Source organism: Dryobates pubescens, chromosome 2 (assembly GCF_014839835.1).
Source record: "Dryobates pubescens isolate bDryPub1 chromosome 2, bDryPub1.pri, whole genome shotgun sequence".
In the NCBI taxonomy this organism is placed as follows: Eukaryota; Metazoa; Chordata; class Aves; order Piciformes; family Picidae; genus Dryobates; species Dryobates pubescens.
Window position 1 is genome coordinate 32,753,914 of NC_071613.1, and position 16,617 is coordinate 32,770,530.

At 38.4% G+C, this 16,617-nt stretch overlaps 1 protein-coding gene across 1 annotated transcript in view; it reads left to right on the plus strand.

Moving 5' to 3' along the window:
- OLA1 (Obg like ATPase 1) overlaps positions 1–16,617 on the plus strand; it is a 100,582-nt gene that overhangs the window by 47,127 nt on the left and 36,838 nt on the right. Inside the window, exons 5-7 of the mRNA XM_054174376.1 lie at positions 846–1,021; positions 15,055–15,135; positions 15,430–15,527. Coding sequence (XP_054030351.1) covers positions 846–1,021; positions 15,055–15,135; positions 15,430–15,527 — 355 coding nt within the window. The remainder of the gene's footprint in view (positions 1–845; positions 1,022–15,054; positions 15,136–15,429; positions 15,528–16,617) is intronic.

Here is a 16,617-nt window from a genome sequence, read left to right on the forward strand (position 1 = left end):
TTGAAATTATGGCTTCAACTGCACTTTAAATATGTGATAATAGCATGTGTTTCTAATAAGGGCCAGCACCATTTTGTTCAGATAGTATGAATGGTTGTCACTCACATATGACAAATGCACCTTCATCTGCTTCTTTGATAGCCCCCTAAAAACCATACCCTCAAATCAGGCCGATGAAATTAGCTGCTGTGTAAATTGTGTGTCTGAGTGGTTCATTATCTAATCACCGTCAGAACCACAGTGATAAAGTAGATTGAAACAGGGACAAGGTCTGCCAGATGATTTCAGGCTTTTTTTTTCTAATCCCTGTTTCCCTTGGAAACACTAAGAGTCATTTAGAACTTCAGAATTCTTTGTCTAGAACTTCTTTTTTTTTTTTTCTTTTCTTACAGCACAGAATTGCATGGCCAGTGAGGGCTGCCAGGGTAATTTGTAAGATTTTCTTTCCACAAGTCTTTTAGTCATTACTGCATGTATTAAAATGTTCTGTGGTGTTCGATTTAGCTACTGTGTTTGCTGCTGCTAATTACAGTGGTACCTATTTTCAGGAAAGAACTCTAGCCTGGTTATATTTAGAGGAAACTCTTAAAGATGTGCTAAGTGCTTTACTAAAATTCAAAAGTGCTACGCTTTGTATGTATCCACATAAAGCTCGAGATTCTGGAGTGGATGTGTAAATCAACAGACTAAACCAGTGTGGTCTGAAATATTGCAGATGACACATGTATATGGGCAGTATGAGAGACTACTGACTTCACCTGTTAAACTCTTGTGATTCTTATTAGTACGTTGTAACTATTTATCTATTTAGCTTAATATATAATATAAATGTTCTTTTGTTTTAGGAGCATTTGAAGATGATGATATCACTCATGTTGAAGGAAGTGTAGATCCTGTTCGTGACATTGAAATAATACACGAGGAACTTAGACTTAAAGATGAGGAGCTTATCATGCAGAGTATAGACAAGCTTGAAAAAGTAGCTGTAAGAGGAGGAGACAAGAAATTAAAACCTGAATATGTAAGTACATGACATACAAAAGTAGGTAATTAAGTACTCTCTATATTGAAGTGAAATAGTCATGGTTTTGGGATTTGCTATTGGTCTTCCACATGTGTAATATGAAACACTATTATTATTTTTGTGTATTTTACAGTAATTATTATTAGGTAAAAAATTATAATTATTTGCTGTGTAAGAGATCACTGATAAAGCAAACTGTAATTTGTACATATAACAGTTATATTTCTTGCTGACATGTTATATGAGAATCTCCAATGCTTTGTCAAACTTAGTGTTTACTTGTAATTTGAAGTCTGGCAGTCACCTCTGAGGTAGTCTTGCTGTGATGTCTGATGTTGATCCTAGCATTCCTGTAGCCACCAAACGAATATGCTTTCTTGATGTGGTTGTATTATGTGTCTTTTAATGCATGTTAAACAAAGACTGCATAGTTGAAATTACTTCTAAAACATTATGGAAAGCTATTTAAATGAGCATAATTATCACAGGGTACTAGTAGTGTTTCTTTGTAAATTAGAGATGCATAATAACTATCAACTTCAAAGGATATTTTTGTAAATGAAGATTTTACTGCTGTTTGCCTTTTGAGTCTGCTACACTTTGACAGTCCAGTTATTAATTTTTCTTTATTTTATTAATCTTCTGTTAAATACTTCATGTGGTATACAAAGCACGTTCTCTATTTTTTACAGCAGTGTATCAGCATGGAAATAGAATAGTTATGCTTAACAATTAAAAGTAGTTACACCATTTTCTCCCTTCTTTCTCTGCCTTTCCCAGCTTCAGTTTCACATCCTTCTCTTTGCCTCTTCCCTCTCAATTATTACTTAATCTGTAGTTCAGTTGTCAAAGTGACTTTATCATCTTGTGTTTGTACCTTACACTTCCTCTCATTCCTTGGGGGTTTCTATTCTCTGTGAAGACATGCCCAGGAAATGCCAGGTTCTTGAAGTTGTGTTAGTCCACCAGTTCTGTTCTCAGTAACAACTGTTACACTTGACCAGTCTCAGCTGAGTTCCTCAACAACCATAGAGGTTTCAAAGGCATGAAATTCCTTTGTTTCATGGAAAGGGCTGGCTGAACAGAATGGAGAAGTGCAAATTAATGCTCCCCCTGAGACAAAGGCTGCATGTAGGAATTAGAGTCGCTAGGGAATCTCTTCAGGGAAGTGCTGTAGGGCATCATATCTGTGAATCCTGCTGCTTTTGAATCCTCTTGCTTGGCTTCCTTTGTGGATTATATGCTTGGATTGTAAGGTAGACAGTATACCTCAGTAAAATCGCCCTTTTTTTATGGTAAAGGCTTGTGAAAGCTTTGCCTGTTTGTTTTTCTTTTCCTGGTAAATCAATCCCTAGACCTAGTTACACAGCTTCTGCAAATAGATTGTAAGATGGCAATGGTAATTCTTGGTCTTATCCAGCCACAAGATGGGTTTATTTAGATGTTCAGTCGCCTCGTAGAGAGGTAGTCCTCTGTAGTTTACTTGGCTCTTTTCCTTTGGTGTACTGTGTTTCAGAGAAGGCCTATGGTTGCATTTGTATAGTATACTGCGGAATGAACTGTGTTAAATGATTTGTGGGTCAAGGAGAGAAACCATACAGGACTGTCAAAAGAAACCCCCAAACAATTAAAGATTATGCCTTCATAAAGCAGTAGCCAAATAATAGTGGTGTATTTTAGCTATTTGATCGTTCTGTGCTTCCCAAATCTGTTGCATTTTGCAGTTAGCTTGTTGGGCAGAGGTATTTTCTTGTCCAGTAGAATTTGCAATGTTGTTCCCATTCAGTTTGCTGCTACTGTTCAAGGGTTTCTCTTTCCAGGGCAGAAAAGTCACTAAGAGACAGTATAGACTAGGATTAATACTTTTCTTCTTCAAACTGGTTGCCTTCAAAAATGGGGCGGAGGGGACAGGAAGAGTCGGGGAACGACTTCTCAACTTTCCCCTTTTAAAGTTATTTACTGTTGTAATGCGTGGCCATTGCTAATATTCTATTCTTTTCATAGCAGAGGTCTGCAACAAATGGCTCTTACCATTGCTTTGTTAAAATTTTAGTTGCTCTCTTTTTCATTGTTTTCCTTTTTCCCATCCTTTTGGGAATAATTTAAGGGAAAGGCACTTGAATTTAAGAGTTTTAAGTGGTTGAGAGATGTGAAAGTTCTGTGGTTCATTCAGATAAACATGTTGCAAGCTTTCTTTCCTGTATCACTTTCAGACCTTTCACTGTCCTGCTGAACAAAAGCATCTAGTACTTGAATTGCATTTTGTTGTTTGTTTCCATGTTTTTTGAGAGCACTTTGAGATCTGTTAAGGAAGAACACTATATAAGGTTAGGGAAAGAAGAAAATGGTGAGGAAAGAAAAGAAATAATATGTATCTTAGTCAACTGTGTTTCTCCTTTGGTAGTTTGTTGAATATAACAAATAACCCCAGTATGAAAGCTGAGGAAAAGTTACTGACTTCAGAGAAACTGTAATCTCCCTGTGACTCATGAACCATCAAAGGGGATTTCATTGTGTGTTTCATAGAACCTAATTGAAAGTAGAAGTAATTCTTCCTATTTTGTAAATATAAATTGTCTGGTTTAGAGGTTTCTTGTTATCAGTAAGTCTCCACAACTCTCACTCAATAGTCTGAAATCTCCAAAAGGTTTAGAGGGAGGGGAAAAAAGAAAAAAAGAAACTGTCTATTGGTCAACAGCTTTTAAATCTGGGATTTTTATTTGCTTGCCCACCTTCTCACACCTGTGTTCTATCTTGTTAATTATAATTTTTTTTTTGGCATAAGCCTACATTGTGTACAGTTGGTAAGTTCACCTTTGTGCAGTGACCTGTCTTTGCAATTGAATACAGTGTTAACTGTTTGTCCTGCCTTTCAAAGAATTGATTTCTCAATCCCCTGTCTGCAGAAATAAAGTAGCCAACTGCTGTTAAAGAGCCATCAATGAAATAATTTTCAAGTTCTGCTTACAAATCAATGACACAATATGGTCCAAGATTAGCAGCATGGAATGTTGACACAGGCTTTTCATGTATATTTTTGTCTGTTTTGCAAGTGTTCCACTGCCTTCTTGGCAGTGATTCTTGGCTTTTATTAAAGCTACTATTCTTTCAGACTCAGTGTACCTTTAAATATTATTTTGGCTGTAACTTTCTGAAGGGGCATTATAGACTAAAAATATTTCTGTAATTTGCATGCATGAAAATAGTTTCAGAAAGCAGGGTAATTTTGATTTTTAGGTTTTAAATCTGTCTGCTGCTGCTGATATCTGCAGAGACATGAAAAAGATGCTAAGTTAAACTTAACTGTTAGTTTATTATTCATATATAATTTTGAGTAGCAGGAGATTTCAGTGTAAAATTCAGTGTATGAATTTGCAGATGAAAATGTACAAACTTTAAAGCTTGTTTAAACAATGCAATGTTTAATTTATAGGATTTTTCAGTCATGGAGACAAAAGCCTTGAAGTTAATACAATGCAATATAGTTAAGTGAATGTTATTGCAGGATTCTCTTCTATTACCCTTCCTACATGATTCAATTCTTGTCCTTAGAGACTGACCCCCTGCAACAGAAAGCTATTTCTTTAGCCCTTGTTTATTGCATTGAATCATGAATTCCATCACAGAATAATTCTTAATGGTAATGGTATTAAGATCTATAGATCTGACCACAAGAATGTTATTTATAGTTGACTTCACACAAATTATTGATGCTAGTAATACAAAGAGAAAATCTTCAGGTCAGTATCAACATCCACAGTGCTTGCGCTTCCAATTTTGTGTTGAAAGGTGACACTTAGAGTAGGTAAGGATCATGTTCACTGCATTTGAACTTCCAGTTTTCAGCTGAAAGGAGTGCTTTTACAAGTCCTGTGAGACACCCAAATTCTGGTAAAGTCTCAATTTAAAAATGAGATTAGTTTTTCACATCAAACACATTTTGTAAGAGCAAAAGTAATGGCAATTATGAGAAGAACAGTTATGAATTCCTTATTACAGTAATGATACCAGAACCATCTAGTGCATGTTTAAATTATGAGAGAGGCATACAGCTTTATTTTGTTACTGTGATTTGCAGTGAACTAATAATTGATATGATGACCATAGACATAGTATCAGTCAGCATACATGTAAAAGCAAAACATCTTCCTAATGTTACTTCAGGTAGCTTTAATTTCTTCCTGTCTCCTCCCTTCCATTTAATGTCTTGGGCTTGTCCCGATGATACAGTAACTGTTCGAAAGATGGTTTTTGTTAATGTAAAATTACTGATACAGTGTGTGAGATACTTCACAAACAGCAGAGAGCTGATACATTCAGTTTCTTCTCATTACCAATATGTACTAGGTGAAAACAGGGTGAAAATCTTTCCTTCCTGCCATATTCTGATAAATAGGATGGTACCGAGGAGAATTTGCTGACCTCGTGCTGCAAGTGCCTGCCAGAGTTCTCACGGATGGATGAACTCTTATTTCCTTTAACTGATGATGTCAGTTGGGAATTTTCACCTTTTCCTTCGTTCCAAATTGAAGATAAATACAGCAATGGACTGGTGTTTTTTTCCAGTTTCTTTGGTCTCCTTTTGTGAGGCAAGTTTCAGGCTGGTTTGTTCCACTGGAGATGGAAGGAAAGAAGCAGTGTATGTGTACACTGTTGACGTACTTTCTGCTGATGGCAGTTACAATTAGTAACTTAAATGTTAAATCATAGGGAATCAAGAAAATATTTATATTCTTAATGCATATAATTACGAGTAAAATCTGTAGTGGACCATTTACTGTGCTTAATGTGGTATTTAGAGGAAATTAAAGTTCATTCTGGAGAACATTCGGTTTGTAACAGGAAAATATTAATGGCAGATGTTTGTGAATTAGTCAGTAGTAAAGCTTAACATAAAAGTACTTAATGTGTAAATACACCTTTGGATTCCTTTTGATATTATCAGTAGACAAAATCAGTGCTTAAATACTTTATGTCAAGGCTGATCTTGGAGGATATGGAGGATAGCTTCTTATCCCAGCTGCTGCATGAGCCTACCAGGGGTAAGGCTTTGCTTGACCTTCTTTTTACAGAGAAGGGCTGGTGGGAGATGTGGTGGTTGGAGGCTGTCTGGAGTCCAGTGACCATGAAATAATTTGAGTTTTCAATATGCAGTCAAGCTAAGAGGGGCACCAACAAAACCTCCACTCTGGACTTACGGAGGGCAGACTTCAGGTTACTCAAGGAACTACCTCAGAAGGTACCTTGGGAAACAGCCCTTAAAAACAAAGGGGTCCAGGAGGGCTGGACCTACTTCAAGAAAGAATTCCTGAAGGTGCAGGAACAGGCTGTGCCGGTGTGCCGGAAGATGAGCCGCTGGGGCAGATGGCCAGCCTGGACGGGCAATGAGCTTCTGAGCGAATTAAGGGTAAAAAAAGAGGGTGTATCATCTTTGGAAGAAAGGTGAGGTAACCCATGGAATGTTTAAGGATGTTGATAGGTCATGTAGGAAAAAAATTAGAGAGGCAAAAGCCCATTTAGAGCTTAGACTGGCCTCTGCTGTGAAGTACAACAAAAAATGCTTTTACAAATCTATTAATGGCAAGAGGAGGGGCAAGGACAACCTCCACCCCTTAGTGGACATGGAGGGGAATACTGTAACAAAGATGAGGAAAAGGCAGAGGTACTTAACACCTTCTTTGCCTCAATTTTTAATAGCAGGATAAGTTGTCTTCCGGACAACTGGCCTCCTGAGCTGGCAGACGGAGTCAGGGAGCTGTATAGTTCCCCTGTAATCCAGGAGGAAGTAGTTAGAGACCTGCTTAGCCACTTGGATCCTCACAAGTCCATGGGACCGGATGGGATCCATCCTAGGGTGCTCAGAGAGCTGGCAGATGAGCTGGCCAAGCTGCTCTCCATCATTTTTCAACAGTCCTGGCTCACTGGAGAGGTCCCAGATGACTGAAAGCTGGCCAACGTGGTGCCCATCCACCAGAAGGGCCAGATGGAGGAGCCAGGTCAGGCCTGTCAGCCTGACCTTAGTGCCAGGCAAGATTATGGAACAGGTCGTCTTGAGTGCAATCACACAGCACTTACAGGATGGCCAAGGGATCAGGCCCAGCCTGATTCAGGAAGAGCAGGTCCTACCTTGCCAACCTGATCAACTTCTATGATCAGGTGACCCGCCTGGTGGATGTGGGAAAGGCTGTGGATGTAGTCTACCTGGACTTCAGCAAGGCCTTTGACACCGTCCCCCACAGCAAACTCCTGGCCAAGCTGTCAGCTTGTGGCTTGGACAGCAGCACTCTGTGCTGGGTTAGGAACTGGCTGGTCACACTTCTTTTGTTACAGCCAAGGATGGAGTGGGCTTTCTGGGCTGCAAGTGCACATTGCTAGCTCACATTGAGTTTTTCATCAGCTGACGCACTCAAGTCCTCCTTCTTGAGACTGCTCTTGAGCCACTCCTTGCCCAGCCTATGTCTGTGATTGGGATTGCCCTGACCCAAGTGTTGGACCTTGAACTTAGCCTTGTTGAACTTCATGAGGTTAGCTTGGCCCCACCTGTCAAGATTGTCCAGGTCCCACTAGGATGGTATCCTTTCCTTCCAGCATCTCACCTGGACCACACAGCTTAGTGTCATCTGCAAACTTGCTGAGGGTGCCACCAATCCCACTGTCCATATTGCTGACAAAGATGTTAAACGAGACTGGTCCCAGTACCAGTGCGTGAGGAACTCTGGTCTGCGTTTGGTCATTGAGCTGTTGACCACAACTCTCTGACTGCGGCTGTGCAGCCAATTCCATGTCCGTTGAATGTCCACCCCTCAAATCTATGCTTTTACAATTTGGTGACCTAGATGTCACGTGGGACAGTGTCACATACTTTGCACAAGTCCAGTTAGATATAAAGAGTTGTATTCTGACAAAGACATCTTCTTCAGTTGGCTTAATTCATATCCAGGGAAAAAAAAGCATTTTCACATGAGATTTATTTGCAAATAAGGGTGTGTAGACTAATGCATTAAGATGAGTTTAATGGAACTCAATAGTAAATGTTTTATATGTGCACTTTGCAGTGCAATTTCCCTGTTCTGAGTTTCTGAACTGCCAGAAATATTCACTTGTGGACAGATTGCTTTCTGTATTCTTGCCTGGTTTCTTCTTTGAGAAGCTACAAGTGACTATATAATTTATGTATCATGCTTTAGAACCCTGAAGGACAACCCACACAGGAGAATTTGGGGATCATTGGCATGAATCACATTGCTTGGAATACTTGGAGAATGTTTTGAGTGAAGTACTTGCTGAGGTTCATAAACAATATTGGCATCTAGCTCTGAGTGAAGCTTATATCATGTACAGCTTGTACTGGCTCTGTTTAGAAAGTATTGAATAGAAGAAAGGATAATGTACTAGTCCTAAATCCATTACTTCTCCCATTGTATTTTTATTAAAGTCAGTGAGCAAGGGAATTGTAAGAGATTAGACATTGTGTTGTACCACAGAGGAGCTCATTGTCGCTCCAGTTGATGCAGTACTTGACTTGTTCTTTCATGCACCCAGCTGCTAAAGCTTATTTAAGCTCTTAACATAACTGGAAAACATGCTCTAGATGGTTTCTAAAAAACTGTAAAATTTGTCTTAATTGTTCTTTAAAAATGCCTGGTTCTAAACATTGTTTTTACAATAAGTTCTTTGTCACTTCAGCCTCCTTTAAGTTGCTAGAAAACCTCCAAGAAAAGCAGAAAGCTGAGGCTCTGCTAAACAGAAGTGAGAAAATGTGCAAGGAAAGCCATGAATGGAAGGACTGGGCAGGATGAAGACCCTGCACCTTGCATTAACAAGGAAATTGATATGCATACAAGAAATAGGGTTTGCTGCAGCACAGTTTAACTGGTTATAACTATTCTTTCCCTCCAATAGTTCTCTCTATTTTGGAGGCCAGATGGAATACTAATAATTAACTAGATTAATCTCTTGCATATCTCACTTTCTCACAATGTGGTTAAAAGAGAATGTATCTTTTATGAGGGGAAAAGTAATCTGTATTAAATATTTTTCTAGCTAAACTACTGTAAATTTCATAAGCTGTGCTGGGGACTAATTACTTTTGCTGTTTAGAAGTGCAGTGCATCTTTGCTCTGTATTTTATAGAATCATTGAATGCACTGGGTTAGAAGGGACTTCTAGAGGTCATCTAGTCCAACTCTCCTGCAGTAAGCAGGGACATCCCCAACTATATATCAGGTTGCTCAGTCTCATCAAGCCTGACCTTGGATGTCTCCTGGGATGGGGCCTCCATCACCTCCCTGTGCAACCTGTTCCAACTTTCTGCCACCCTCCCAGTAGAAAACTTCTTCCTAATATCCAGTCTAAACCTACCCATTGCCCCTTGTCCTATTGCTAATAGTCCTTCCCCAGCTTTCTTGCAGCTTTCTGGAAGGCCACTATAAGGTCTCCCTGGAGCCTTCTCTTCAGGTTGAACAACCCCAACACCCTCAGCCTGCTTTTGCAGGAGAGGTACTCTAGTCATCAGATCATTTTTGTGGCTCTCCTTTAGACCCTTTCCATCAGGTCCCTGTCCTTGTGTTGGGGGCCCTAGAGCTGGACACAGTACTCTAGATGAGGTCTCGCCCGAGCAGAGCAGAGTGGCAAAATCACTTCTTTTGATCTTCTGGCCACCATTCTTTTGATACAGCCCAGCATGTGACTGGCCTTCTGGGCTGCAGGTGTGCATTGTTGGCTCATGTCCAGCTTCTTGTCCACCACTTCCTCGAAGTCTGTTTCTGTAGAGCTGCTTTCTGTCACCTCATCCCCCAGCCTTTTAGATAATGAGGACTGTTCTGACCCAGGTGCAGGACCTTGCACTTGGTCTTGTTGAACCTCATGAGGTTCACCTGGGCCTACTTCTTCAGTTTGTCTAGGTCCCTCTGGCATATTAACTGCACCACTCAGCTTGGTGTCATCTGCAAAGCTGCTGAAGGTGCACTTGATCCCGCTGTCTCTATCACTAATGAAGATAATAAACAGCACTAGTCCCAGTATGGACTCCTGAGGGACACCATTTGTCACCCATCTCCATCTGGACATCAAACAGTTGACCACTACCCTCTGGATGTGACCATCCAGCCAATTTGTTATTCACTGAATAGTCTATCTGTAGAATCCATTCTTCTGCAACTTAGAAATATGTTGTGGGGGACCATGTCAGAGGCCTTGTAGAAGTCCAGATAGATGACATCCATTGCCCTTCCCTTATCCACTGATGTACTTGCTCTGTTGTAGAAAGCCACTAGATTGGTCAGGCAGGACTTGCCCTTTAAGCTATGCTGGCTGTCTCAAATCACCTCCTTCTCTTCCATGTGCCTTATCAGCTCTTCTGGGAAGATCTGTTCATGATCTTCCTAGGCCCAAAGGTAGTCAAGCATTCTTGTCAATCTTCAACTTTCAGCCATTTGATTTCTGTGTGCTAGGATGAAACATGCTTTACTATGTAGGTTTTTTTGTTGTTTAATATGTATGAAATGCAATAAGAATAAAACTGTAAGATTTAAGCAGACCAAGTTTAAGCACCTCAAAACATTTTCATTTTCTCCAGTTTTTCAGTATTTCAACAGAGGTAAGTGCAGAACTACTCACAGTGGATATTAGTCTGTCTATATAATCAAAGACTGTATTATTCTTTTAGTTACAGTAGAGTTCATTTGCTTGTGATCCTTAAGTTGTCTCAGTCACTCTCGCATGGTAAAGGAAGTCCTCTACCTGAGAAATAGTGTGTTGATACCTTAGGGAAGTCTGAGTATATTAATTACACACTTACACCTTCATTATTGGTGTGCTAAGCTGTTGGACTTCTGCATGAAATGAGAGGAGCTAAGAGCTACGGGTAATGTTTTGGGTACTTCTTAGAGCTTTTCTGAGAAGCAGAGGGTGATAACATTTTTGACAACTGAAACATTTTAATAAAAGTATTTAACTTTGTGAAGTGTTTACAGGGAACTGGTCCGTTATTACATCTAGAAGTTTTGAAGGGAATCTATGAATGAATAACATGATGGGAAAGAGTCCATACTTCCCAGAAACAACTCCCTTTGCAGGGGAGGGGAAGGGAGACCTACTGTACTCCTACCTGTAAGGAGTCTCTGTAGTAGCAGAGACTTTTGCACTCCCTGCAGGATCATGGAGAATTCACTTTGCACTTTGAAGTGTGAAGTGATAATCCTCACAACTGCTTACTTCTTTATTTAATTTGCGGAAGTTAATTACATGCCCTGCTAATTTACAACAAAAAAGGCGCAATTCTCTGATGCCAAGTAGGCAAGTGAGTTTTCCAAGCTTCAGTTTAGTCCCTCATGCTGTAAGAAAAATTTGGCATTGGAACATGTTATTACTATCATCCATCCAGAGAGTTTATTAATGTATGCTCATTTTTCTACACACTAGTGTCTCATGAGCATGTCTTGACAGATCTCCTCAATGCAATTTAAATGTATTTCTTTATAGTATTTTATACTGTTGGGACTTGAACAAAACAGTCCTGCTTAGCATTTATGAACTGCTTTCCACCTATGGAAAATGAGAGCAGGCCTCAGTGTATTGCATGCATATGGCTAAATATACTGGTTATTCACATGTGCTAAGTTTATTGCCAAGCATATAGTCAGAAATTAGCTGACGTTTAATACAGTGGTATTTGATATTCATGAAGTTTGCTGTGTATCATATGCATTGATAGCTGTAAGTAAATTGGATTTTGGTTTTGGTGGCTGTTTAAATGATCCTAGTTATAATGTTGCTAGCTGAAAAATAACAAGAATACTCATCTCATCAAAAAAGTAGTAGTGGATCATTCTGCTTGTGACAGGTTGACCTTGAAGGGTGCAACTGGGAAGGCCACATCTAATGAAACAAAGTGGATCATTGCTCTGTATCCTCTTAATAAGCATCTTGGAGTTAACTAGAGTAGTGAATAAGTGTATTTAAATGACTTACAGTGATGGTGAAGATAAAAAGATCAGTTCATACTCTTTTTATCAGGATTAATGGAAGCAATCAATAAAACTAAAAATGGTGTTGCATGAGATATAACTGAAAATATGCTTTTTACATTTTGTGTGTTTTAGAGTATTGAGGTAGCTGGGTGAAAAAGAAATACGTGGAAATAGATAATTTTTTTCATATTGTCACTAGTATTTAATGAATTCTTGTTAAGGGATCATATTAAATCCCATTTAAATGGGATACCTCCATTGACACAGGGTAATTGGAGTTCATCTGTCCCCCTATTTTTTTGTTTTTTTGTTGTTCATGGACTATCTGTCCCAACATTCTTTGTAGTTTGAAATTTGACAATTTGACTTTGAATAATTATTTCTTTTTTTTTTTTTCCTTTTCTTTGTGTCTTCCTGCCTCACAGGCCTTAGACACAAATACTGTATGTGCTTTTAAGCTTCCTTACTTAAGAAAATTTTCATATACTTTGCTACCTTCTCTGTAAAACCTAAATAAAATTGTAAGTGTACAAGCTGTTTGTTCTCCCTAGCATATTCAGTTGTTGGCCAGCCTTCCCTGTGGCAGTTAGCCATGCATTACTCCTACAGAACAGCAATTGCAAACAGGTACCTAAATGAGAACTCTGAAAAATTGTCTGGGTCAAAATGGGTTTAGAATGTGTCACCATAGGTAGCAGGGGAATGTGGAAGAGTTCTGGGTGACAACCATGTGCTTAGATAGGTTTTAGAAAGAACAAACTTTATTTGCTGTGTTGATGCTTGAAATTTTCTTGAGGTTCTGCATTCTGTAGCTACCCTTATGGTGTGACTGAAAACCGTTTTCTTGCTGCTTAAGCCTAAAAGATTGGCTTTGATAACTTGTGATGTAACATTTTTTCCTCTCAATTTTTAATCAACTCCAATTTACATGCACTAATGCATTGTTGTTGCGGGGGGAGTTGTAATGCTGAAAGTGACATGGTAGGTACCTACAGAATTGGTTTAAAACCTGAAATAGTCTGTATCAGAATTCCTTCACTGCTGAACAGGAATTTTGGAGATTGTTTTGATTCTTCTTTATCTTCAGTGTTTCTTTTAAATAGATAAATATCTTAAATGAAAAGTACCTGTTGGTAGAATTGCTTGCCTTATCTTGTTTGTACTGATTAATTAACAAATAAAAAGCATATAGGGTTAAAGATGAGATGGTACTACTGTTTTCTTCTTCATGTGTAATCTTGTTGCATGTCTCTACATAAGCTGTTCTGGCCACTCATCATAGTAACCAGCTGGGCCATTTCACCTGCTGGAGCCATTAAAGAGGACTCTCTCCCCCTAGATTAATCCCCTCCGACATTAGTTTTTTGCTCTTGACAACTGGAGCAGGCATTCAGAATTTGCAGGTGGCCAGTGTGACGCACATAATTGCCTACAATTTTAGGCAATGAATAAAAATGGTCTACATTACTTGTCAAAGGTTGTATATGCAGTGCCAAGTGAGATCTATGGGAAGCCTTTTAGGGTTTAAAGAACAGTTAATAGCAAAGCTGCACAGTGCTTTTTTAATCATAATGCATTTGTAATATAGCACTTTGATCTTCTCCTTGTAGGAAATGGTGTTATATTAGCCACTTTTAAACATTTATGAGTGAAATTCAGTTATAAGAGAGTAAAAGTGATTATTCTTAGGCAGAACATGTTAGATTTCATTAAAAGTTTTAGCTTGCCCCTTCCTTGTTAAAATCTGTGGGGAGTCCTGTTCCTGGAGGGTTTCAAATCAGGATCTGAAGATTTAGAAGGGCTTTTTCTTTTTTTTCCTTTTTTTCCTTTTTTTTTCCTTTTCCCCCTCACTAAAGAAACTGCAAGACTAGAAAAGACTGTAGTAAATACTGATGTTATTTGTGGTTGTTTATAAATGTACTTCAACCACAAAACTGTACTTCAAGCACAAAACATGTTATGTGCTGAACCATTTAGGGAATGTTTTCTTGTATTTTAAAGATCTTAATTCTTAGTTGCATCAATTCTAACCTAAAAAAATGCATTATTTAGAGCATGATAATAAATTATCTACAACAAAAAATAGGCGAGTCTAAAATGTACTACTCCTAGAAGAGCAGAGTTTGACCTTTCAGACCCAAAAGCCTTTTATTAACACCTGCCTGTAAGGAGAACCGTGCCACACGCAGCTTTTGGATTCACGACCACAAAACTGATGAGGAAAGGCTTGAAGGGTTCAGTTTGTGTCACTTGCTGTTTGCCGTTTCCATTTCACAGATGATTAATCTTTCTGTGAAGAAAGGCCAGAGAAACAAAGCACATTGGGCTCTTCCTGCAGTTACTCCTTCTGAATGCACACTAGCTTGCTAACTAAAAGGCCTTTAGATTTCCTGCCGAGAGAGATGTTCTGAAAGTGAATGCAGCTGGTTGGAGGTCACCAGTGCAAGGCTCTTGCCATTGTGTAATGGAGGCTTTGGCAGGTTTCATTTTGGGGGGGAGGGAGAAGGTGTTGGCAAAAAATTAATGCAGAATAAAAAGGGCTTTGGCCATTTGAATTAATTTCTTGAAGGGTGGATCATCAATAATAGGCTCAATTTCTTTTGCTCACAATTTAAAAAAAAAGATATTTGCTCTGCTTTTCCCACCCATTCCCTTTTCTTAATGGCATGTTTATATTGTACGTGGTCTCTCCCGCTGGATGCTGAAATGTCTCATCTCACTGAGTTTGAAAAACAATCTAAAATATACAGATTTTTACATATATTTTATGAGCTCTGCTAATTTTCATGGTGGCGAGAGATGATACTTGAGTGCTGTGTATTTAACTTCCTAATTATGGGATTTGTATCCCTCTAATAATTGATACTGCTCTCTAGTGACTTATAAAGCAGCAATTTCTGTTTTTCTGGGGGAGTAAAAATTTGATTGTATAGGTAGTAGCTAATTTTTAATTTGTGTGTATGTTTTGAATCTTAATATATACAGGCATTGTTTATGCAGGAGAATGGTCTGATATCCAGCTGAGTTTTTTTACTTTGTTTTTTTCTTGATCTTGCGTAGGATGTAATGTGCAAAATCAAGACATGGGTAATAGATGAAAAGAAAGCTGTCCGCTTCTATCATGATTGGAATGACAAAGAGGTAGGCTATAAATATAATCCCATAAATTGACTTCTAATTTTGCTACTTGTAACTGTCTTTTTTTAAAGGTGGTTTGTTGTTTTGGGTTGGTTGGTTGGTTTTTTTAATTCCTATTGGTACTGTATTGAATGCTAAATTTATCATCTGATAAATTTTCAGTGTTTCATCAGTGATCTATGTATTGTACTTTAATTACACTTCTCAGACATGCCACAAGGGAAATGGTTGTAAAATTAACTCAGGTTGGTGAAACTTTTAAATATTTTTTTTTTCCTCATTTATTTTCATTTCTAGATTGATGTTTTGAACAAACATTTGTTTTTTACTTCAAAACCGATGATCTACTTGGTTAACCTCTCTGAAAAAGACTACATTAGAAAGAAAAACAAGTGGTGAGTATGTTCAGGTTAAATATCTAAATTGATGTTTCTGTTTTATATTTTTCCATGTACGTTAAGATCACCAAGGGTATTAATTAAATCAGGAATAAAAACTAACGTTGCAGTTTTGTAGCTTGTTGCGCTTCTTCTGACATGCTGAATATGGCAAACCTCTGAATGAAAGTGCAGGATAGAAAGGAGTATGCCTTCCCTACTTAGGTTTTTATATGAATCCGTTAACTGTGAAGCAAATTTAGAAGTAGTGATTTAAATAAAAATAAAGTTTTGTTGTGTTATATAATGCTGATTGTCTGAACAACATCTTTCTGATTCCAAAGAACGAAAGCTCTGTGAGTTGCACAGAAGTCTTTCGATCTGTGGCAAAGTTTGCACATTGTAACTATACGGTTCTGTTTGGAGGTTGGTGCTTGCCTTCCTTGCCACTGCTTGCACTTTGCTTATGGTTTATAGGCCTGTTTTGATGGGCTTTGATGCCATGCAGAGCACAGGTTTTAGTCAAGTATTCCTGGTATCAGTGTTAAGACTTAAGTACATGATAGCTATGAAATCAGTCTCTCAGACATACAATGAACTGGATCAAGATCTAGTCCTAATATGGCAGACATATGGTGGGAATCCACCATTGAGAAGTACAGCATTTAGCACGTCATTGGAAGTACTCGATGAGATAAATATTTCGTTTGTGGGGGAGGGAATAGACTCTGTTAAGGATACATTGAAGAAAAATGTGCAGCGCTATATTTAGTTTAAAACCCAAACCAAATAACAAACCTTTTTTTAGTATTCAGATCTTTAAACACTGTACTTGTGAGATACTTTGAAGATGCATAAACCTGTGTTTGTGAACAGATATATACATGTAACCCATCCAAATAAATCCAAAGTATCTAAAGCAGAATATCTGACTTCTCCTCTGTTTCTCCCTGTACTTCATTAAGTACTTAGATGCACATGGTTTCAATTTTCCATTAAAAATTCTCATTTCCATATGATATCAAAGAGTGAGAAGGCTTTAAACTGAAAAATAAACATTCATAGACTGGAAGCCAAAACAATAATTAATGTCAGATGGTTAACTCCA